This window comes from Pseudomyrmex gracilis, unplaced genomic scaffold (assembly GCF_002006095.1).
Source record: "Pseudomyrmex gracilis isolate BER0280 unplaced genomic scaffold, ASM200609v1 scaffold_206, whole genome shotgun sequence".
NCBI lineage: Eukaryota > Metazoa > Arthropoda > Insecta > Hymenoptera > Formicidae > Pseudomyrmex > Pseudomyrmex gracilis.
In genome coordinates, this window is record NW_018020790.1 from 250,108 (window position 1) to 275,357 (window position 25,250).

The following is a 25,250-nucleotide window of genomic DNA, read 5'->3' on the forward strand; positions in this document are numbered from 1 at the left end:
GGTTGCGAGTTATTCTAAATGACTCAAAACTGACCAAAAAAACTGATCAGTAGAAAGTAATAAACAAATATCTAAAAAAAAAGCAATTTAGACACCTCTCTTTGACGTCATCTTTTAGAATGTTTTTCTTGTGTTCTCTGCGGTCATATAATCTCGCCGTCAAAACAAATTGAAATTAATTATTTGACGTTCATCGGCAATGTGTGTGTACGCTTGAAATAAGATAAAAAACCTTTCGTCATTTAGAGATTGACTAAGAAAACATAGTTTTTGCGTACACACGCTTGTGTATTACGCGTTAAGAGTTCGAAACCTTGAATTTTTCTTTTTTTTTTTTTTCAATTTGATTACACTATAAAAACGACATGTTTTGAATGACGAATAATTTGTTTCCGGAAAATTCACACTCTCGACGAATTTGAATAAGATTGTGCAAATGTTTACCGTCGTACGTCTCTTCTTGCGTAAAAAACCGTATAAATGTTTACAGGGAACGTTTGTTCTTCGTCTACAAAGTGTACATTTGTTCTAATCAGATTTGCACACCACAAGTGAAATAACATGCATCAACTATATGTATATCTATATTACATATATATATATATATGTATATGAGTAACCGCGATGAATATGTTATAGTCAAGTTCGCCATTTTTAGTCATTATTGATTACTGACGTATTGAAGAAAAACTGACGTGATCTTTTTGTATTTTCCTCGAACATATGTCTGGACTTTTTCGGTAACTTTTCTTGATAGAACTAAGTATTTTTAAATTCTTTATAAAAACTAAATATTTATTTATATTTGTTGTTGATACATGTTATAATTTATCTAAAAAAGCAAAGTTTGTGTGTGTTTTATATGTATGTTGGGAAAATTTTTAATTTCTCGAGTTGTATTATCACTGTCCAACATTATCGACCGACGATAAATTTATTTTCTACATTTATCTAGCAGCGATATATGAAACATGTCTCAAAGACGTCTGAGGAATAGGAACATGCATTTTCGACGGAGCAAAAAAAAATAATAGAAATGGAGTAATAAAAAAAAAAAATATTGCGTGTTTTCCAATTAGGGACACAAGTCGATACAAGTGAGTCATTCTTATCTTTGTGTCTCACTGAATATTGAACTAGGACAGAATGATTCTTGTGTCGACTCGTGTTGCTAAGTGGAAAGCACCCTGCGACTAATGTGGAGAAGTAGTCCCACAATCGTATTTCGTTTCATTATTTTCACGACCGAGTTCTTCATGACAGAAGATTATTACGCAAAGAAAAGAAAGAAAGAAAACGGAGACAATTCTGAAACCTTGTTTATGCAGATCAGAACTGTTAGATTATAAAATATACGTAATAAAATGTTTATTCATTAAAAACTATAGCATTAAAATCTTGTTGGTAAAAATTTTAAACCGGTTGGTGGTTTTTTTTAAACGGAGACATTTCGCGGACCTTGTTTAGTAACAAATAAACATATTGTGTTGTGAAAATACATATTCTGACATGTAATAAGACATGTTATTTTTTTGGACAAGAAGCTGAAAAAGTCGCCAGCTTAAAGCTTACGACGTCTATTGCAGATTTAAATAATTATAGATTTGAATCGGATATGATGTGAGATCGACCTTTGGTGTCTTATTACATGCTCTATATCTTGCCTCTCTCTTCGAAGTGCGAGAATAATTTTCTCTCTTAAATTCCTACTATTAAATAGAAAGTGTCTCCGACACGAAGCTATTTTTCTTACTTAATGGAATCTTATGTAAATGCCACATGTGACAATTTCTCTCATTCTAATGTGCGACTCGACACAAGAATAACATATCAACAAAAATATATATATATGTGTATATATACTATCAGCGTTTAACATTTTAAATATAAATATATACATCAATATAAATAAAAAATATACATATTACATAATATGTATTTTTCATATAATGTGTATAGATCAGCTGCTAATGCTCTAAACAAGTTGTGAATGTAAGTTTCTAAGATTTTTTCAACCGTAATATATTTAAACCACATTGTAGAAAGCGAAAAAAATATGCGGAAGATAAATTGCTGCGTAAACAACTGCAACACGGACGCACAAGAAATAACAAAGTGTATATATATAGATACTTACCCGATAAAAAATTTTCCATGTATAAAATTGTATGGACATATTCGGCACACACACATATAAATTTGCATAATTAGATATAATAATTTTAATTTGTGTATAAGTATATATGAAAAATTTTTTACCGGGATAGTAAAGTTGAATCAACATTATGAAGTAATTCATTAATCAACATTAATATTACAATGTATAAATGTTTTAACTTAATCGTTATAATAACTATTAAAAGATCTCTTTTTGTTGCTCAAATAAATTATTTGTAATTTTATCAGTTATTAATATTCATGTATAACTAACATTCATGCATTCCGTATTACGCATGAAATTTTATATGTAAATAAAGAAAAAATATGTAAATGTTAAAGCAATTATCGATCAATTATGTGTAAAACGGCGAGCTAGATCACAAATCAGCAAAAATAAACTAGATAATAACATCTTTGTTAAAAAATGTTGCAAAATATCGCGAGTACAAGATAAATCGTCTTGAATAATTTATTTTAAGAAAAAAAGAATTTTCTTTTTCCGAAACCAACTATATGTCAAGTAATTACATAACATAACTGGTTTTGCTTCATTATAGCGCACCGGGCTTGCGTGCACGAAACGCCAAGTTTCCTTTCTTTTTAGGCAAAAAAAAAAAACCGAAATCTTTATATGTAAGTTTTGAAGAAATTTCCTATTATTTCTCTATTATTTGTGATCTATGAAGTTGCGATCAAGGATTATGTATTTTAAATTTAATTGATGTCCTTATAGTTGTTCTTACTTCGCTCTGGAAAAACACGTTATCTTCTTTTTTCATCACCATGCAAATAAGCGTGTTGTTGTAAGGTAAACCTGGTGTTGCGCAGTTAGTAGCGCAGTCACTTGCTTAATATACAGTTGGAATGCTGTGAAAAGAGTTCCCATCTTGAGAGGGGCAATTCGAGGCGAATTTCGTGTCGCTCGTGTTTCGTGCCATCACTGCCATCAGTGCTGATCGTGCTCTATCTGTGTTGACAGTTTTTCGTCTTTCATTTATCTGCTGCAATATTATTCGAACCACTTCTCGCGCGAATGCTACAAATCCTAGAGCATTGGCAGTATTGACACGTCTGAGTAAGTATCATTCGAAATCGACGTGTATCGCTTTCAAAAAAAAGAGTTAATTAAAATGTTAACAATTATATATAGTTCGTTCTCTCGTGATTGCACTTTTGTGCTCTTTCTATTTCTTTCCTCTTCTTCTGCTTAATATCTGTGTTTAGACTGCAAAAACAAAAAAAACAAAACAAAATACTTGTCACATAATAGCTCGTCTTCTAAAATTTATATTTGTTTCGAACGCAGAAAGTAGCATAGTGAAAAACAGTGTCAAAAAACAAACATCATGTCGTCGCAAGTAGCGGATTTCTACAACGAGAAAAATATATTTATCACTGGTGGCACTGGTTTTGTTGGAGTCAGCTTGGTGGAGAAACTCCTGAGATGTTGTCCCAAAATTAATAACATTTATTTATTAATACGACCGAAGAAGGGAAAGCAAATCACAGAAAGACTGGAAGAATTAACAAAGAATTCGGTAAGTAATGTGTGTTAAGACACAATAGGATTGTTTTTTTTTCCTTGAACTGATTGCACTAGTTCACAGTCTATGTTTTTTTTTTCTAATATGGATAAAAAAAGATAGACTTTGAACTAGTGCAGCCAGTTTAAGGAAAAAAAAACAACAACAAACCTAATATGTAATATCATAATTGCTGTATCATAATTTTCTTTGTGTAGGTTTTTGATAGGTTAAGAGAAGAGAATCAAACAAACCTGTTCAAGAAATTGATTGCAATTCCTGGTGACATTGGCGAAGACAATTTAGGTCTGTCCTCAGAAGATCGAACAACTTTAATAAATAATATACAAGTTGTTTTTCACTCAGCTGCCACATTGGACTTTGAAGCTGATTTGAAAACTACAACAAATATTAATTTGTTGGGAACACGCAGAATCATTGAACTCTGTCGGGAAATTAAATATCTCAAAGTAAGATATGTGATAAATTGTAAATTAATTTGTGCCAAACTTTACTGTTATAACTTGTAAATAAACTTGTGTATTTCATATCTGTTGTACAGGTGTTGGTGTATGTCTCTAGCGCATATGTCAGTACTATGTGGCAGAATGTAGATGAGAAAGTATATCCTGTACCAATAGATGCAAATTCACTTATAAAATTGGTGGATACATTAGACATTGCAACTTTAAATGAGAAAACCCCAGAGATATTGAATGGCCACGGAAATCCGTATACTTTAACTAAACACTTGGCTGAACATGAAATAGTGAATGCAGGATTTCCAGCAACTATTGTGCGTCCATCAATGAGTAAGTTTATGCTTGCTTTTATCCAACAAATACGTTTTATGTATATATTTTATATATAATTTTTGTCTTTTATCTTATTGTTAGTTTAAATTTGATATTGTGTATTTAGTAATAGGAGCATGGAAGGAGCCAGTTCCAGGATGGACAATATCAAAAAATGGTCCACAAGGTTTTTTAATGGGTGCAAGTAAAGGTATTGTGAGAAGACTGCCAGTTGCACCTGATCTGATTTATGATTACATTCCAATAGATATAGTAGTGAATAGTCTAATTGTCTCGGCTTACAATATCGATCGTGATAGGTAATTTTAAAAGAAATATCAATGAACTGTTTATTGTCATAGAAAAAAGACGAGAAAAATGTTTAAATCGAACGTTCGCGTAAATAATTTCAGTGATCAGGGAGTAAAGGTGTATCACTGCACATCCAGCACGTGCAATCCTTTTCGTTGGCAAAACGTAGAAAAGGATATAAACACAATACTACACAAGTATCCATTGCAGAATGCAGTGTGGTATCCGTACCTCAAGTTTTTACCATCGATCTTTTTGTTCAAAATCTCGGCCATTTTTGTGCATTTTATTCCCGCGTACATTTTTGATACAATTATAGGGTTATGCGGTGGCCGTCGAATGTAAGTTTTGATATATCACAAACACTATATATATTCGCATCAGAATTGTGTATATTTAAAAAAATGCAAATATATTTTTTCAGTCTTGTTCGTTTACATACAAACGTCAATAGCTCGTTAAGTCGCCTTGAAAAATTTATCTTTCAAGAATGGAAGTTCAACAATCCACGTATACTCCAGTTGCATGAATCATTGTCGTCCACTGACCAAGAATTGTTTACGTTAGATATTAAATCGTTAGACTGGAGAGACTTTTTTATAGGCTTGGCAAGAGGTATCAGGACGTATCTACATAAGGAATCTCCGAACTCTTTACCAAAAGCACGTTTCAAGAATAAAATGTAAGCACATACTTTGTCTGTGTATCAATGTCTCATTTATCGTGAAACTAAATATTGCAACTTGATTGTATTGATCACATCATTATTATTTGTATTTGCAGATTGCTATTTGCTAATCTGGGTGTACAAGCTGCTGTATTTACGTTGATCTGGTGGTTGGTTAAGATATCCTTGGGTACAACATGGACAAAAACTGCTATGGTCGTACCACTAGTATATTTGCTTTTCAATCAAATATAAATGTAACGTAACGTCTACGTACAGCCTCTTCAATTATGCATATATTAGATTAGTATTGGTCCATATTGACTTGTTTTATACTTGGTCCATGTATAGGATGACACATGACACTCTCTATTTTTCGAGAGATCACTTTTATTAGACTTTTGTATGTCGAAGCTCTCAAAATAATAAAAACGTTCAATCACATTTGAATTAATCGAAGAGGCGGGCTTCAAAAAGGCGCACGTGTCAAAGAAACCTACGGTCAATGTAGCGTTAACGATGCTTCGAGAAAACGTTCTATCTTTATCTACATTCAATAAAAAATAAAAGTAGAATGATGTTTCGGAGCATTTTGTAGCGCAGCGGTCGAAGTATGGTGCTTCTCCTGTTCTATATTTCAAGAAAACCAATAAGCATTGTACCATATATTCTTTAACTATATATTTGGTAAAAATTAACAATAACAAAATAATAATATTTGCTATATAAATCTCGTGATTTATTTTGTTTTTAAAAATATAATAGAAAAAAAAAACGCTTACGGCTTAATAAAGTCGGCTGAAATTTTTTCACGTGAAATAGGAGATGTGCCATATTTATTAGCATTTAAATAAACATTTATTGTTTATTAAAAATCTGTTTGGGTATCTTTTGGAGTTTTTTTACAGGATTTTTGGGGGTAGTTTGGGTGGTTTTTTACTTGACACTTATATGTTTTAATATATATCATTCATTTTAAATGTTTTGTTAAATATTGCTTGCAGTATTAAATATTTGTATTTTACATCTTTATATGTATACTTATTTTGGATTTATCACATAATAAAATGCAACTTTGTATGCAGCTATAATCAGCGTTTAGTTCTTATTGACTTTTTTTTATTATCATTGAATTTTGTTGCAGTTTTACCTGAAGTGCGAACTAATAAAAAATAAATGTGCGGTATTAATAACGCGATCATTCATTTAATTTAGCAACAGTATTAAAATTAATATTGCCCCTAAGATTTTCAAATATATTACTGATGTTAAATCCAAGAATGAATAGTGGAGAGAAGAGAGATGCCGAAAATGTCAGTGTTACAAATAAAAACAAAAAAACCAGAAAAAAATATAAATATAAAATATTAATATTAATATAAATATTATTTATAAATATTAAAAATATAAATATTATTTATGTACAAAGAAATATATTTTTATGTTTGATTGCTTTCTTTTGAGTCATTTTGAGATGTCTCTGCACGTCCATTTACTTAAATAAATATCTTACATTCGGAAGAAATCATGTTTGTTTTGTGACGAACAAAATTCTTTGTTAGATCCAAAGTACAAACTTTTGCATAATGCATAACGCGTAAGACATAAGAAAATCATTCAATCCAGCCTTCCATTTTTGTCCTTACTTCTCGTCTTAAAAAACTCTGATTCACGAGATCGTAATGCAAATGTCGTTATTTTGCATTTTGCTTGCCTTTTACTGCATAATTTTTTTTATAGTATTGTACGTAGTGATCTCGACTCGAATACAAATCAATTCGATTATATATTTTTTCGTTAAGTTGAACACAGTATGTATATAAAGTATACACAGTATGTATAAAGAAATATAAGACTATTTGTTTTTTTTACATACATACTCATCGTATTAACGCTAACGAAATAAAATGAAAATTAAAGCCAGCGGCAATTATATGCAAGCTCACACTTCTTCTTTTTCAATATCACTTACACATTCTTTTTAACCTGCGAAATTACTGGGCCGTCAAAAACTGTCTGATGTTTTGAAGTTAGTGGCACTTAGTTAATTGTTACATTAGTTTTATGACATATCGGCTGCTTTCAGCAGAACTTAGCACGTGAGCTAAGCACTTATTATTTGTAATTGTAACTTGTTTTTGTAAATCTATTGCAAATATGAAAGTATATATTGATGACAAGCAATAATCACAAAGCGCGTACTAAGCGCTGAGGTATTTGTTTTGTAAAATAAATATTAACTATGTGTTTGATACATTCATACATATGCATAATATACCTGCTATGTATTACATATATAGTTCGAGATATTTAACTTAATTTCTTAGATATTTCAAACCTATTGCGTTAATTACGTAGTTAATAATAATCTCTTCTACTTAATTGTTAATTGAATTCACCAATTTGAGAGCAACTCTTTATAAATATTAATTTGTTAATTCACACCGGTGAAAGTTCATCCTATATGAACTTAGGAATTGAAAATTCATTTCAAACTCACGTGTAAAAATTTAGACAAAAAGAAACATAAATATATATAAATTATTCCGCAGCAAGAATTTGAAACGTAAGAGCCTAAACTTTTCATGAATTGTTAAAACAATATAATTCTTAAGAGTTTCATGCAAAACTTAATAATAAATATGCATTTATTATTAAGTTTATAAATACGTATTTATTTAAAAATGCAAATTCCAGTGCCATTAAAATAGAGAATTAAATCACTTATTTTAATTTTCTAATATAAGAGGAAGGAAAAAGGAGAATGCGAAGAATTCATTATTGCCTTCGACCATTTGCTTTGGAAGGGAAGGTGAAATCGAGAAAAAGAGAGAATTGATCAAACGGTCAGTTGTCCAACAAAGTCTAGTCCGACACAACCTGCTCTGAGAGACAGAGTTCCTTTTAAGTGACGTTTTCTTGTGGTTTCCGAATTGTTGGAATTTTTATTCTTATTTTTTCGTGATTTAAATTACTATTTTGAAATTTCCTGTGTATCAAAAAGTTTTTGCAAATTTCATAAGTTTTTGCAAATACAGTAAGTATACGTAATATATATCTCGTGACACATAATATTTAAATAAGTAATAATAATCTCTTAGCCACAAAGAAAATTTTCTCAGAAATTTATAAGTTTTTTATATCTGAAATTTAAAAATAAATTTGAAACAAATTACATATACATTTTTCTTTTTAGAGTAGAAAGTGAGAAATCTCAAAGTATTTCATATAATTTACATGTATAAAAAACTCGGAAAAATTTGCTCCCATTTATTCGGAACGTTATTATTTTTTATCTAAGAATTGTTCAAATTTGTAATATAAAACAAGTTTAAAAAATGTACTAAATATTGTAAACAAAAGTTCTCTTTTTGAAAACGAAACATTCTGGAAATTGTTTTCACCACAATATTTTTTCTTTCGGTTCTTTTATTCTCTTGTTTAAACATGTAGAAAATTGTAGAAAATTGTTTTACTGGAATTCTGTGAAACACAATTTCTCTTAAGTGGCTTCAATAGTGTTTTAGTTTTTTTTATTGAACCGCGAGAAAATACATGGCAAACTGTCACTGCTTTGCTTGTATATCTTTCAGTTTTTAAAATGGAAATAACCCAAAAATTCTCCTCGATATCTGATTGGTTTTCCAATAAAAATGTTCTTGTCACCGGAGGTACCGGATTCATGGGAAAGGTTCTAATTGCTAAATTACTGATAACTTGTCCCGATATTGGCAATATCTATTTACTAATTAGAAAAAAGAAAAACATCGATTCACAGACAAGATTGCAACTCATACTGCAGGTATTACAACACGTCTTGTTATGCATAAATGCATATACTTTCTTTTTAAAATATTGTTATGTTTTTTATAGATATTTTACTAAATTTAATACGTTTTCTCTGTCTCTCTCTCTCTCTCTCTCTCTCTCTCTCTCTCTCTCTCTCTCTCACCAAAATGTATTTCTTAAATAAGATTTATCTTATGTTTTCTGTTTTTATCAGTTTTGTTTTATCTCAACTTTTTGAAAAAAAGAAATTACCCAAGTATGTAAAAAATATATTACATATATTGCGTCACGGTTGGCTTCGTTGCAATTTCATAAACTTGACGCTATGCGCGTGTCCTTTGTTAAACTTTCAAATAATTACTAAATTACTTCATTAAAAACAGTGCATTAACATGAAATCAATTCGAATATCTTATACACGCACAAAATCTTATATAAATTAACATTTAAAATTTAATATTTATTTCTATTGAATTTGCAAGCATTTAAATATAAGTACAAAGTGCTAAATTGAGAAAAATTGAATTGCAATGTATCTGCAATGAGGAAGCGGTGAGTTTTGTTGTGTACAAATAAATATCAGATTTTTTTTTTAACGTGCTCCTGTATATGCACATATATTTATGTAATATAAAAACATGTAATTTATGCGCCATTAAATTATCGGTACAAGTGAAAACGTTCGATAACCATACGTACTACACGCAAAAGCATACGCGTTTCTGTTGAGAAATGGAAACGATCTGCATTACGATTTCTTTAGTGAATGCACTATCGTTAAAATAACTTCGACGAATAGTGAAGCAATGTGCACAACACGCAATACACCTTTCTTGACATTATAAGGTGTTGCGATTATTCACTCGTGTAAGTCGAGATTTATTATAATTCGAAATATTTTCCTCTCTCTTCCTCTCTCTCTCTCACTCTCTCTAACATTGTAATGTTTCATACTGGCTGTTTATAATGATTATCTGCTAAAGGTGTTGAATGTGTTGCGACATCTCGTATGTGTCGCTACCTAAGTATGATTTTTTTTTAATCTTTAATTGCTTTTTAGTGGGGATAATTGATTTTTTTTCTAATCTTTAATTGCTTTTTAGTGGGGATAAAGATTTTCTTTATACCTAGGTATAGTAATATACCATACTAGGTAGCGACACATACGAGAAATACGTCAATAAGAGATAAGAAAATCTTTATCCCCACTAAAAAGCAATTAAAGATTAGAAAAAAAATCATACTTAGGTAGCGACGCATACGAGAAATACGTATATATACGTCAATAAGAGATAAAAAAATCTTTATCCCCACTAAAAAGCAATTAAAGATTAGAAAAAAAATCATACTTAGGTAGACACATACGAGAAATACGTCAATATATCATATATTGACGTATTTCTTTATCGCTTGTAGCACTAGGCGATATTATATTATTATGCAGCGACATTGCGTAGATAAGCGTGTTTGCTGTTATCTTCTTTGACATCACCGCGCAAGTAAATAAAAAAATTCGTGCTGATCTCTCACAATAATAAACGTTTATATTCAGTTTTATAATCATTTATATTCATTTGTTATAGTCATTTATATTTATATTGTTTTATTGTATCGCTCGCAATATGAATATTACGACAAAGGATCCGAGACGACGTCTTAAAAAGTTTAGTGAAAGTTAGAGTAGAACAAAGTGCGTTACAAAAAAAAGTTTTACAAAAAGAAGCTACGTCATCGTGTGATGAGTGTATATGCACGTAATATAGTAGGATATTCTCGCGGAGAAGAATTAAACATAATCCTTGAGACATCGATATATTGTCAAAAATTTTTAAATTACCTCATCACGTTTTACGTAAATAGAAATATGAGTTTCGATAAAACAAACTTTTATCCTTGAATCGTGCTTTGTTCGTCAGCGCGCATTCAATATTTAAGCATTTTGTTTTTTTACTAATACCGTCAAAAAAATTTGCTTCAAACAGTTGTCGAATAAATCAAAACAGTTGAAATTAATTAATTTCTCGTGCGACTTTCCGGGAGTTGCACGTTTTTTGACTTCTCACAAAACAGGTTTTTTGAACAAAACATCGATGACAAAAAATTTCATTTAACAATTTTATTATAAAAACACCGTTAATTGCAGCAAGAGCCATTTAGAATTCTTAAAAAACAGCATCCGGAGCGATTAAAGAAACTGATAGTGATAAACAGCGACATGGTGGAAGACGGACTTTCTCTATCTGTCACGGACAGGGAACGTGTCACCAGTCGAGTTTCCGTAGTTTTCCACATGGCCGCTAACGTTAGATTCGATTTGTCGCTGAAAGACGCCGTCAAAACAAATACCATGGGCACTATGAATGTCGTGACGTTAGCAAAACAGGTGAAAATCAGATCGGATACGTTAATCACGTCGTTACTTATTAAAAAATAAATATATATGTATGTACGTACATTCGTGTCTATCTTGCAGATGCCTATGCTAGAATCGTTCATTCACGTTTCGACGTCTTTTTGCCAATGCGGCGAGTCCGAATTGGAAGAACGTGCTTATCCAACCAACGTTTCGCCGGAAACCATCGTGAACATAGTAAACGCGATGCCGGATCAGACGTTAGAGATAATACAACAACAGTTGTTGGGAGATCAACCGAATACGTACGCCTACAGCAAGTCACTCAGTGAGAACTTTGTGTCGAAATGTGGACTACCCGTAGGAGTTATACGACCGTCAATCGGTAAGGAGTCCTTTTTTATCCGATTGTTTTTTTTCTCTTTTTTTTAAGTGAATATACATTATAATATTTTATTATACATATATTCTGTTATATATATTCTATTATCATTAGCAGCGATCGCTACTTTCTCGATTTTGTAGTGGGAGCCTCTTGGAAGGAACCCGCGCCCGGCTGGGTAGACAATATGAACGGCCCGACCGGATTAATTGTCGGCGCGGGTAAAGGAGTAATACGATCTATGCTCTGCAACGCGAACTTGTCAGTTGACATGATACCCTGCGATATGGCAGTAAACGCCATAATCGCCTTCGCCTGGCACGTTGGAACGGAGAAATCCAACAAGCCAATATTTTTAAACGCCACGGCGAACAAGGAAAATCTGATATCGTGGGGCAATGCTTTAGAAATCGGCAAGAAACACACGCTCAACAATCCCTTCTCGCGTAAGAAATAATATATCAACTATGTTAATTCAAGTTTACATTTTTTTTGGTCGATGAAACTTGATCGCTCGTTGTTTTCTCGAAATTTATTTCAGAGCTGCTTTGGTATCCCGGTGGGAGATTAACTTCCTCAAAGATATTACATTGGCTCGCCGTTATATTGTTTCACATTATACCCGCTTATTTCTTGGATAGTCTGCTACTTCTGACCGGAAAAAAACCCTTTTTAATACGAGTGCAAAATCGAGTGAAGACCGGATTAGAATTGTTGCAGTACTACACCATGAAGCAGTGGATCTTTCGGCAAGAAGCTAAATTTATTACAATATTTATTTATTTATTTTGTTTTAAGTTCTCAACAACGCACGTCTTTCACACGTTCTCGGTTGTGCTGATAATCAATTTAATTGCAGCAACGACAATCTGCGCGACCTGCAACAACGATTATGCCCATCAGATAGAGATACATTTTTTATGGACACGAAGTTATTCAGTTGGAACGAGTACGTGTTGAATTACATTTTAGGTGTGAGACAATACTGTTTGAAGGAACATCCGTCAACGCTACCACGCGCGAAACGGGTTTTGATGTATCTGTATCTCGCCGATTGTCTGCTCAAATTACTATTCGGAATTTTTATCGTCTATTTGATGTACACCTGGATGTCCTCTACTAAATCTATTACGGCGACACTGATCTAATATATGAGGAACGACAAGAATCAGCTTTTGCCCGAACAATTACTCCTTAGTCTATTTAAGTTTACTTAAAGTTTTAGTCTATTTAAGTTTACTTAAATAGACTTAATTAACATAAATATACGGAACGAAAGATTGACAGTAAGGAGTAATTGTTTGGGCAAAAGCCGATTCTTGTCGTTCCTTATATATATATATATATTTCGTTATATAATATATATATATATACATATATATATATACATATATATATATATTATATACGTATCTTTATATATTAATGCCATATGATATGTATTATTTGTAATTTCGTCTCATCATATATACTAACTGTTTGTTTATTATATTTGTTTATAAAATTTAATCGATACTTTCCAACGCAAATGTTTAAACAAATGGTTTATCAGACTTTATTTTCCACAACTTGATGTATGTATTCTAATAAAACACACGATATATTTTACACATGACAACGTGTTCGTGCTTTGTTGTTCGAGCGAAATTAAAAATTAATTTTGATTCGAGATTTGTTTTCTCTTATGCGATAAGTTTTCACAACATTGTAAGTACTTTGTAATCAAAGTTTTTAGAAATATACTTTTACACACTAATAGAATGTTTTATATGTAAATAACTTAATAATTACATAATACATTAATACATGATACTATAATATATATATATTACATTAATACATGATTTACTTCATAATTACTATCTTTTTTTTCTCGTGTGAGGAATGCACGTTTCCGAGATACAAAGACTTTATAGACGTTACTGCGCCATCCTGTCCGTGTACATTTAATGAAAAAAAAAAGATAAAATGACGTTTTAGAATACTCTCCAAGAGATGATGTAAGAAATAATCTCCGTGTGTTACATCTTTACACAATGAGACCTTGGAGTGTTGCTTAATATGTTTCTGTTAGAGTAACGTTTATTCTTACCTGATGCGTTACTTTCATGCGAAAATTCGGAAAATTACATTCACATTTTTAATATTAAGTATTATATTAATTATTTTATTAATCATTATATTAATATTAATTATTATGTAGGTTTTGTGCACATACACACAAAACTAATTAAGCACGTGTGAGATTTCTTTCTCTCTCCTCGCCCCGATCTTTTTTTTTTTCATCGAATACAGAAGACTAATTTCCTATATATAAGCAACAACACATAAAAAAAAAAATGATAAATAGACGATAAAAGAATTTATGTAATAATGCAAAGAAAGTTTTACACAAAATATATGTAGCAAAAACAAAACAGAGAAGGAGTTATCGCGTATAGACTAATAACAAGTGATCGAAAATACAAATGCTTTTCTGTCGCTTCAATGTTCGACGTTGGTCGGTGTGCTCAACACAATTTTCACTTTTTACATAAACGTTCGTCAAGAAAAATGACACACACAGAGTAATAAGATAAATAAATAGCGTTTATACATACGCAGATGACACGACTCGCTCGTAAAAGAACTTTCGTCATAGTTCGCGTGTATGTACCTGGTCAAATGCTGTTGAATGAGGAAAGAACGAGCTGAGAGAGGAAAAGAGATGCGGAGTTACGAAAGTTACGCTGCACATCTGAATGTCTTTAGTTCAGAACGATCCCGATCTGAAAAATAAAACCTAACGAGAGAAAAAACTATACAATTATACGTAAATAATACACGATACGTTTACTTTGTAAAAAGAAATCCTCAGTCCGCGGTGTTGCTTCATAATGCAAAATAATAAAATTAAACTTCTGATCAAAGCTGACATTCTGAGTATTTCTAAAAATATATATATTGGTGATGTTTTAAACATAAACTTGTTTACCCGGAAACAAACTTGTTTACAAAATCATCAATAAGAGTTTAAATAAATGTTCTTGGTTATTGATTTATTCAATAGTTATACGTTTCTTGATTCGGTTGAAGCAAACAAAAAAGAATTAAAATTTAACAATTAACGATATAAAAATTACGATGATGATTGGCATACTAGAAATGTAAATTAAATAAAACACATCGTTGCTTCTTAATACAAAATAATAAAATTAAACTTCTGATCAAAGCTGACATTCTGAGTATCTCCAAAAATATATATATTGGTGATGTTTTAAACATAAACTTATTTACCCGGAAACAAACTTGTTTAAAAAATCATCAATAAGAGTTTAAATAAATGTGTTCTTGGTTATTGATTTATTCAATAATTATACGTTTCTTGACTCGATTGAAGCAAACAAAAAAGAATTAAAATTTAACAATTAACGATATAAAAATTACGATGATGATTAGCATACTAGAAATGTAAATTAAATACAATGATGATTAGCATACTAGAAATGTAAATTAAATACAACACGTTTTTGGCTACATATAGTATTTTGTTTATGAAAGTTATATAATTTGTTATTCATTGAATAAATAACAAATTATATCTGAATGCTTATTTTTTATTTACTTCTAGACTTCTAAAGTTTGTTTATTTAAAAGATTCATTTACACACATGCATATACATCATATATCATAATATATATATACATTTACAAAAGTTAAGAAACAAAGTAGAGTAATTTTAAATCGCTGATCAATAGGACGTAACACATTATTTCCTCTGGAGTTATTTCCGAATAAATTTAATTTACTTTCATCGCTCCGCAAAGTTTTTTACTGCTCGCTAATATGTAATAACTCAATTGAATACACACGTAATAAAAAAAAATCAAAAGTGACCGATTGGCAAAAACGGGAACTCAAACGAAACAGACATTCTCGAACAACAAATTGGAATGGCGATGGAAATTTCTATATATTTTTTTCTTATGGTCCGCACAATATCGCTTGCATGTACTTCTTCGGCTGTAGCCTAAAGAAACATGCGAGTCTTGTGCATTACGTAATATTTAGGTAAGTAAAACGCGCGCGCGATTTGCTATAAGAATGAATACGAAAGCATTAAGTGCCGGATCAGCAGCGGGGTAGTGCGAAACTTTCTCAGTTTCTGCTACGACTGGTTTGCCATCACGACCGAGCACGAGCAATTCCAAGCCGGAGGTGCGCCAGTAGAACACACTACACGGAACGGTCGTGAACAACGTGCGTGGACTCGAATCTCAAACGTCGTCCGTGTCTCGTCCGACTGGTTTTTTCTTATGGTGAGTACACACAATAATCGGTTTATCGTCTTAACAACCTACGAGAGAGATTCTTTCTATCAGATACGTACATTATTAGATCGTTTTTTTATTTTTTATTGCGCGTGTATTCAATTGTGATAATTATGTAAAACAAAAAATAACACTGTAAAGTGTTTCATTTTATGTCGGATTCCGAAAACAAAAACTAAACTTTCACTCGAGAAGAATTTTTGTGCAGATGTCTTCACGTGCGGCAATTTGTGTTGGATAACAATAGCAAAATTCGCACTGACAAAATAAATGCGCATTTGTATTCATTTTAGAGCGAATTACCTACTGCAATCTTTTTTATCAAAAACACACGTATATACGTTTTTTATTTGTTAACATCGGAATGAAATAAGATGTCAAATCTTATAGTTAATCTGCTTTTTGAAAAAAGTCTAAAACACAAAAACACAATTGTATCAATTTTACAATAAATATTAAAACTCGTGACAATGTTCAACTCTCTGATTTAATGTCAATGCGAGCCCGTGTATCGAGAAATGTGCGTGCATATGTATTTTTGAATGAGTACATTAATACACACACAAAAAAGTCTGAATTAAATTCTCATATATATATATATAAATCTCATATACATATAAACAACGTCCAATTTCTTACTACAAAATTTTAAATCAAATTTAAATCGAGTTCCTGTAGATGTTACTTTACAAACATATGTATGCGCATGAGCATACGACATTTGGATCGACTCGTATTGATTTTTAATCTGACAACAAGTTAATTTTGTGCTTTTGTTGTAAAAATATTTATTTTTCGTGAAAAGTTCATTGTTAAAAATAATAAAATTTATTCAAAAAGAAAGGGTCACACTGTGCAGTTATAGCTGAAATTTCGAGAGAAATGGAATTCATTATGTTGCAAAATAAAACTGCTGTCATGGGACATTTTGCAAATCAGGTTTTCGTTTGCTCAAATAACGTCCCGCATTAATCACATTGAATAGTGTCAACGCGCGTACGTTTATACGCTTATATCATAGATTTAAAAAAAGTAATTAGTTTTTCATTTTTCAAGTTTGTTAACAATGGCTAAGTGTTCAGGCTCAGATAAAAAACCTAAGTTTAAAAATATAAAAACAAGTTATAAGACAAATAAAGATGTGTATCAATTTAAATTGTTGAGATTACTCGTTCCCGTACAATAACAAGTCAGATTCGTGGCGCCCTAACGGAGCAAGCATAAAAAAACTAAAAAAAAAAGAATAATCCATTTTGCGAGAAACTTCACCCTCTGCCATGGCTCATGTTTTGTCAAAGTACGCATATAACCGACATATTCAATATAGATCAAAGGTTGCGAGAACAATCAACTTCTATTCTGTTTGCGTCACTAACAACTGAATTATTCCGTATTTAAACAAGCACCTTGATAATATATTTGCAATTATATTCGTGCAACACGCGTTCTAGATATTGCTTCCGTTCCAGCTATAAAAAATACTTTTTACACAAAATTTGCGATGATAGGTCGCATATTTATATTGTGGTGTTATTCACTTTAGTAATTTTTATATTTTAGAAGAGACAACAAGAAAGAGAAAAAATAATCATATTTTTGAAAAATTAACTTCGCACATCATAATGGAGCAAATCAAAGTGGACGATGTAGAACCGGACAGAGTGGCCGAAACCTTCGCCGGTCGTCGAATACTGATCACAGGAGGAACGGGATTTTTAGGAAAAACTCTTATTGAGAAGATTCTGCGATGCTTACCGGAGACAGCGCAAATTTACATGCTCATCAGAACAAAAAAGAACAAGACTCCTAAACATCGAGTGGAGGAAATATTCAATTCTGCGGTAAAAACTCTACTATAGTTTTTAACATCTAAAACATGCAGGTAGAGAGAGCGAAAAAGAGAGAAAGTTTTCTATAAATTTTATATAAAAGTTTTAGAATTCTTCACTAAAAATAATGTAACAAATATGCACGAAGATAATTACTCACTAATTAACAACATTCACTAACAAATTTGTCCAAAGAAAAAATAAATTAGATTAATTTAAATCTAACAAGATAAAAAAATGGAAAAATTAGATCCGAATTAAATCTAAATAAATATACGTAGACCTATCTGAATTTACATTTTTATTTATTATTAGATCTTCTTTAGATCTATTCAAATACTACTATACTAGATCTAATCAGATCTATTTAAATCTAAACAGATCTGAACAGATCTGAGGTGATGTAATATAATAAATCTGAGTAGATGTAATACTAAATGATAGCGTGAATATACATAGATCTATTTATATTTATTATAGATTTTCCTTATATATATATATTTAGATCTACTTTATATCTACTTAAATGTAATTTGAATGTAAATAGATCTTAAGAGATCTTGGATTTTTCTATTTTTCTTATCTCGGTAGACGTAAATTAGATCTAATTTATTTCTTTCCGGGTGTAAAAAACAACTTATTAATTTCTGTAAAGGCAACTTTATAAGTAATTATATTGCACATATATGTGCAATTGCGTAGCTGATGAATGCGTTTCTGAATGTTCCGCATCAAATGCTCACTTTTGAGTTAAATTCGAAGAATTCTCATATCGTCTCGGTTTCTCTACGAGAGCATTAAAAAGAGAAAGTGCATGACTATGACTTTGCCAAGTTGCGTTGCATCATAGTTGCGTTACGATGACGATAATATGTGGAGCAGCAATAGAATCATATATTCGGCAACGCGAGCGTTTTCTTTCTCCGCGCGCGCACGCTTTCTTTTGATATTGATTCTTTAAATATGTAAATTCGTCAGTGAAAGCGCGTGTTACCTGGAAAATCAGCCATGTTACTGTCTATGTAACGAAAGGAACCGTGTCAAAGTAAGTCAAGGCCTCGTCGAAAGTAAGACGAGAGAAGAGATGACTATTAGTATCGTTTTTACTTGTCCCGGTGAAAGTGCGAGTTTTATGCCGCTGTTATGTCACGTCTCTCAAATTTTGACGCAACATTGTACAGTACGCTTCTTACAAGCGCGTAAACACTGTATATATATACACCTGTATATATGTTCGTACCATAAGTTAGATATCATAATACTTGTTAAAAACAATTTATTTGTCGTTACATTCGCTTTCCCCAGACTTTTATAATAAAACTCATTTTAAAATGACTAAAGCAACACGAACCACGTCCTGAAACATTGTGCGACAACTACACATACACGCATTACACATTATATACCCATTTTGGCATTAACATAAATTTCAGATACAATACATAATAACAGTATTATTAACAGTATACTATTAACACAAACATAAAGTAAGATTTGCATAATTAGTCAATATTTAATTTTTTATTGTAATGACGTAAACATATTGCAGAGATAACATTATTATATAAAGAGACTTTTTATTACTTAACTCACAAGGTGTTGGACTGTTACTACAATTGACTTGAAACTTACAGATTTTTGATAAAGTTAAAAGTCAACGGGGATTACCAGCGATTATGAAAACGGTAACGATTGTGAGCGGAGACGTGACGTTGCCGGGACTCGGTTTATCGCCGGAAGATCGAAAGATGCTCTGCGAGAATGTCGAAATTGTGTTTCACGCAGCAGCCACCGTCCGGTAAAAATATAAAAACACTTAAATCAAATTATTTTTTCAAAATTGTTGACCGAAACGTGTACAGAATGACATCATGATCCAATTGAAATCTCGCTTGCAGATTTGACGAACTGTTGAAAAAAGCTGTGCTATTAAACACACGCGGTACAAAACTGATGATAGAACTGGCCAAAGAAATGAAGCATCTACTTTTGTTTGTCTATATCAGCACTGCCTACTGTCATCTCGAGGAAAAAGTTCAAATTTTTTATACATTTGTGCGTGTATGTGAGTTGGTAAAACAAAAATAATAAGAAAAACAATTGTTTCGGTAGGTGTTGAAAGAGAAGACGTATCCTCCGCCCGCGGATCCTCACGAGATAATCAAGTACGTCGAATGGATGGACGACAACGTGGTCGAATCCATGACAGACAAGATTTTGGGCGACATACCAAACACGTATGCTTTCACAAAGGCTTTATCAGAAAGTCTCGTCGAAGAAGCTATGCCATATATACCAGCGATAATTTTAAGGTATCAAAAACAAATCGTTTTTGATCAAATCTCGATGTATACTATTATAACCACAAGAAGAACATGTTAAATACTTAAAAATTGATTTCTATTCGTCGCGGCCGATAGACCGAGTGTAGTTATTCCTGTTTGGAAAGAACCGCTTCCAGGTTGGACAGACAATATAAATGGACCAGTTGGACTCTTAATCGGAGCTGGAAAAGGAGTGATTAGAACGATGTATTGCAACGAAAACGGTTACGCCGATTACGTTCCCGTCGACATCGCTGTCAATGGCATTCTCATTACTGCGTGGAATTACATTTACTTCAAGGATCACGAAAAACGAGTTTATCATCTGACAAGTAGTAGCGAGTTCAAGGTATTACGTGAATACCTTACATTACACCATAAAAACTCGCGTAACTGATAAAAAAAAAAACAAAGTGAAATGTTTTGTCTTTCAGGTTTCCTGGGCAGAAATAATAGAACGCGGCCGAAGAATAACAAAACGAGTACCTCTGAACGGAGTAGTGTGGTATCCTGGTGGTAGTATGAAGAAATCGCGAATTGCGCACAACATTTGCTTCCTGCTGTTTCACATGATACCGGCATACTTGATCGACATGCTTCTTTTCCTCGCAGGTTACAAACCGATGTGAGTCGACGCTACAGCTTGCGAATAAAAAAAAAAACTAAATATTTGCACTCTCTTAATCGCTTTATTTGCAGTATGTGTCGTGTACAACGCCGCATACGAAAGGGATTCGAAGTGTTTGAATATTACGCGAACAATCAGTGGGACTTCGATAACACATACGTTTACGTTTTAAGAAATAAAATGAACAAAACGGAATACAAAAAGTATCAAGTGCACGGCGAGGATTTGGACATAGATGCGTATTTCGAAGATTGCATCCGAGCCGCCAGAATATACATTCTAAACGAACTACCGGAAACACTACCGGCCGCTCGCAGGCACTTGAGAATGTAAGTTTCTGAAAATCTATTACAAACATGGTTGTTTTTTTTTCACAAATCAGTCTAATGTTTCGTATTTTTTTCAGTATGTATTGGGTGGATGTATTCGCAAAGATCTTCTTCTTTCTGTTTGTTATATACGTGTTTGCGTCTTGGAGCGAAAGTTTTAAAGCATTGCTCGTATTCTGTGCGTCAACTTTTATACAGACAGTGGGCAAGTCAATTTCATTTAATTGCGATTAAAGTCGCTCGCACGGGACCTGAATCAATCGCATTACCGAAACAATCGTTAAACATATTATTGATTTTTTCTAAAGAAAAAGACAAATTTGTAAAAACAAATACGTAATAATATATTTTATAACGGTGCAGTGCAATTGTATGCACTAAATATGTGTAAACTATGAAAATAAAGGCATTAATACTTAATTAAATGTTGACTTTAATTTAACAAAATACGTCTCACACGGATTCTCTCTCGACTGAGTCATGACTTTCCGATCTATCAACTTTAGATCTAATGTCACCGACTTTTTCAGCGTCTTGCTGATTGCCTCCATTTTCGCACCTCCGTTCTAGCATTATATCTAGTTGTATTTTGACGTATGATTTGTATTTTGGCGTATGCAGCAACGTAATAACGATAGACGTTGCTGCATACGCCAAAAATTTGAATTCTTTGAATTTTACGCAACCAATCAGCGGAAATTCGAGAGTACATACGTGTACGACACAAGAAAAAAATGAACAGCATAGAGTAGAAAAAAAATTCCAAGAAAAGAAATACCAAGTGCACGGGCGAAGATATGGACGCAGATGCGTATCTCAAAAATGAGATACGCAGCTGTCGAACCGTCCGATTATACGTTCTAAACGAACTACTGGAAACACTACCGACTACTCGTATGCATATGAGAACGAAAGTTTCTAAAATTCCATTATAAACATGGTTTTTTTCATGAATCAGTCTGATGTTTCGTGTTTTTCTCGAAGTATGTATTGGGTGGATGTATTCAGAAAGACCTTCTTTCTGTTTGTTTTATACGTGATTACGTCCTGGAGCGAAAGTTTTAAAACATTGCTCATATTCTGTGCGTCAATTTTATGACAGTGACCACATTTATTTATTAGGATAGCGAGTATAGTCGCTTGTACCGTTCGCATTGAGCGATTCTATAAGTTTTAAACCGATAAGATTGGTTTCTCTCGAAGGAAAAAGCAATATGTAAAAAAAGACAACAATATATCTCATAACGCGGAATGCAAGCGTATTAAATATAAATGTATAAAACATGAAAATAACGAAATGACTTTTCATTTAAATGACGATTTTATTTTTTTTACGAAATTTGTCTCACACAGATTCTTGTACCGGTGGTTCATAACCTTCCGGTCTATCAACTTTGGATCCACTGTCACCGACTTCTTCGGTCTTATTGCCACCTCCATCTCCGTGCAGTTCCAGCAATTTGCTAAGTTCGAAACGTGGCTTTTTCAATACTTTCACCTAAAAGAAATACATGTTACTGCAGGTTTTTGACATTAATATACAAAAGTACAATGCATTACGAATTATTGTAATTTCTTCAAAAAACAGTCTATAATATTTAACTGTATAGTATATTATATTTACACATCTCACCTTACGAATGTAAACATCATGAAGAGGGTAGATACCCTGAGAGGCTTTCTCAATGTCTTTTGCTGTAGCGTCTGGAAGCAATTTGCTCACCACGCCTTTCAAATCGGTTTTAGTAACATCCTCCGTAATAGTCTCTACCATTTTTTGGCGAATTTTTTTAACCTAAATTGTGCGGTTCGTCAAAGTTAGAACAGAATTTCGAAAAATATTTTAAGTGTATTTCAAACAATAAAAGATCTTTCCTTTTACGATTGTGTAGCACATTCCAATATCACTACTAACTTCAATACGCAAGTAGTGTGGTAAGCGATTGCGTTAATATACGCAATATCCTGTACTATTCAATCATTGAAAAGAAATTGCAATAGACAACGGAATTGCGTAGAAACTTATGTAGAGATGTAAGGAAAAATAGATACAGACCTGCGCATGTTGAGCATAGCAAGTTTTTCTTGTACTAAGCTGATCCTTGTTTGTAAAACCAATACAGAAGACTCTGAGTAAATAGCCATCTGTGGTTTTTACATCCACATTAGCTTCAATCAAAGTCTGCCATTTTTTCACCATTGACCGAAGCTTGTCCGTTGTTAAGTCCATGCCGTGAAAATTAGTCAACACATTACGACCTTGAACATCTTCAGCAATCAATCTGAATTTTCGGAATGACCTTTCTGCATCCTGATCACTTTGTAAATCAGCCAAAGATACCTCAAAGACTCTAAATTTTAGACCCTCAGAAGCGATCTCTTCACAAAAAAAACAAATATTTCACATAACATACAAAAAATTAAAGGATAACTAATCAAGCATGTGAAACAAACAATATGCAACAAAAAAATGTCAAGAGATCATACGCTATAGACTTGTAGGAATAATCAATATGATACAAAAACTTATAATCAAAATATTTGTTCTTTAAACAAATGTATATTGTGATAAAATATTGACTTATTTTGTAAGTTTAAAAAGAAAGTTTTTAAATCATTAGAAAATGTAAAAGTTTTAGAAAACATGAAAAAACATCTCAGAGCACACAAGTTCTCTTACTTGTTCCCTGAGTTCTGTTGACCAAAGTTTTTCCAACCTGCCGGTTGGCGAACATAGACGGTGCTTTGACGTCATACCAATCTTTTCGAGTAAAAGGATCAACACTGAAATAATACAAATATATATGTGCATGTAATGAAGCAGTAATTTGTTTCAGAAGAAAAAAAGCCTTGTTATGTGTACTGGTCTCCTACTGTTACAATTGAGTTTCTTCCTCTTTCACGAATCGAATTATTGAAGATCTGTGTATATATCCACATATGACCAAACTACATTAACTAGGTTAAGATGTACACATGTTCATTGATTTAAAATGCAACTTTCATATTCTCGCAACGTATATGTCAACGTAGGTACATTTAAAAATATGTAAACTTTAATAATTCCATTAATTCAAATCACATTGCGCCAGAGAGAAAAAGATGACGGAAAACCGTAGTTTCACAGGTAAGAAGCATGACATGAACAGCGAGCATCGGTTATAAACCATGGCATCGCAAAAAACAACACCTCAATAAAGGATCTTCCAAGAAATTAAAATACTTAGCTACGCGTGAGATACAATATATTATTACTCACATCTTCTTCTTCACACCCTTTTTGCCTCCTTTCGAGAGCCCCTTGTTCTTTCCTACCGCCATGATTACAAGATTGACCTAAAAGGAAAAGACATCAAAGATTCACCATCTACACGCTTGAAACGGAAGTTACAACTCGAGTCGTGCTTCTATGATGAGAAAAGAACTGAAGTCAGGCTAAAGGCTGCTTTTCATCAAAGAACGCAGCAACGCTAGGGAATAACACGTGATCACGCGGTGGCCAATCAGCGACTCGATCTTTCAAAGTTACTATTACCGAAAGAACAGTTCGTTGATTGGTCGTCGAGTCGTTCTTCTGCATGTGATTGCACTCTGAGATCTTTCCTCGTCTCGATCACTTTTTCATCAAATATATACTGTGTTCAATTTGAGAAGAGAAAACGAATAAACAAAAACTCGTTTGTTTCGCGCATTTTTTAATTAAAAATTCTCCTTACTTCACAGCCATTAGCTGTGTTAAGGGTCGTTTACAATGGAGAGTTTTAGACTGTAACAGTAAGAAATTGACAAATCACAATCGATTATTCTTCTGTACTTTGTCTGTGATTGGTCAATTTCTTACTATTACGG

General features: G+C 32.3%; 4 protein-coding genes across 5 annotated transcripts; 3 read left to right on the top strand and 1 right to left on the bottom strand.

Annotated features, from left to right (window-relative positions):
- Positions 1-2,708: 2,708 nt before the first annotated feature.
- LOC109858483 (putative fatty acyl-CoA reductase CG8306) lies at positions 2,709-6,551 on the top strand. Its single transcript, XM_020435790.1, has 9 exons — positions 2,709-2,793; positions 2,894-3,235; positions 3,467-3,698; positions 3,902-4,153; positions 4,246-4,495; positions 4,605-4,797; positions 4,891-5,130; positions 5,214-5,471; positions 5,573-6,551. Exons 3-9 carry the CDS (start codon positions 3,507-3,509, stop codon positions 5,709-5,711), a joined length of 1,524 nt encoding a protein of 507 aa, XP_020291379.1. The 5' UTR covers positions 2,709-2,793; positions 2,894-3,235; positions 3,467-3,506; the 3' UTR covers positions 5,712-6,551.
- A 1,769-nt stretch (positions 6,552-8,320) lies between these two features.
- Positions 8,321-13,372, top strand: LOC109858485 (putative fatty acyl-CoA reductase CG5065). The gene is made up of 7 exons (XM_020435796.1): positions 8,321-8,493; positions 9,050-9,258; positions 11,389-11,628; positions 11,719-11,983; positions 12,124-12,426; positions 12,522-12,729; positions 12,840-13,372. The coding sequence occupies exons 2-7, from the start codon at positions 9,058-9,060 to the stop codon at positions 13,126-13,128; spliced, it is 1,506 nt and encodes a 501-aa protein (XP_020291385.1). The 5' UTR covers positions 8,321-8,493; positions 9,050-9,057; the 3' UTR covers positions 13,129-13,372.
- Positions 13,373-16,085: 2,713 nt separating this feature from the next.
- Positions 16,086-22,599, top strand: LOC109858465 (fatty acyl-CoA reductase 1-like). Of its 2 annotated transcripts, none has more exons than XM_020435738.1 (9): positions 16,086-16,279; positions 17,852-18,132; positions 19,755-19,918; positions 20,019-20,154; positions 20,233-20,432; positions 20,541-20,793; positions 20,879-21,069; positions 21,246-21,401; positions 21,479-22,599. In XM_020435738.1, the coding sequence occupies exons 2-9, from the start codon at positions 17,914-17,916 to the stop codon at positions 21,633-21,635; spliced, it is 1,476 nt and encodes a 491-aa protein (XP_020291327.1). In that variant the 5' UTR covers positions 16,086-16,279; positions 17,852-17,913; the 3' UTR covers positions 21,636-22,599. The 2 variants fall into 2 exon arrangements, with proteins under 2 accessions (XP_020291327.1, XP_020291328.1); XM_020435739.1 differs by having other exon boundaries at positions 16,216-16,279; positions 21,144-21,401.
- A 104-nt stretch (positions 22,600-22,703) lies between these two features.
- LOC109858467 (40S ribosomal protein S3a) lies at positions 22,704-24,785 on the bottom strand. The gene is made up of 5 exons (XM_020435740.1): positions 24,661-24,785; positions 24,082-24,185; positions 23,458-23,780; positions 23,035-23,196; positions 22,704-22,899 (listed from the first exon to the last, which is right to left on the bottom strand). The coding sequence occupies exons 1-5, from the start codon at positions 24,720-24,722 to the stop codon at positions 22,747-22,749; spliced, it is 804 nt and encodes a 267-aa protein (XP_020291329.1). The 5' UTR covers positions 24,723-24,785; the 3' UTR covers positions 22,704-22,746.
- Positions 24,786-25,250: the final 465 nt, after the last annotated feature.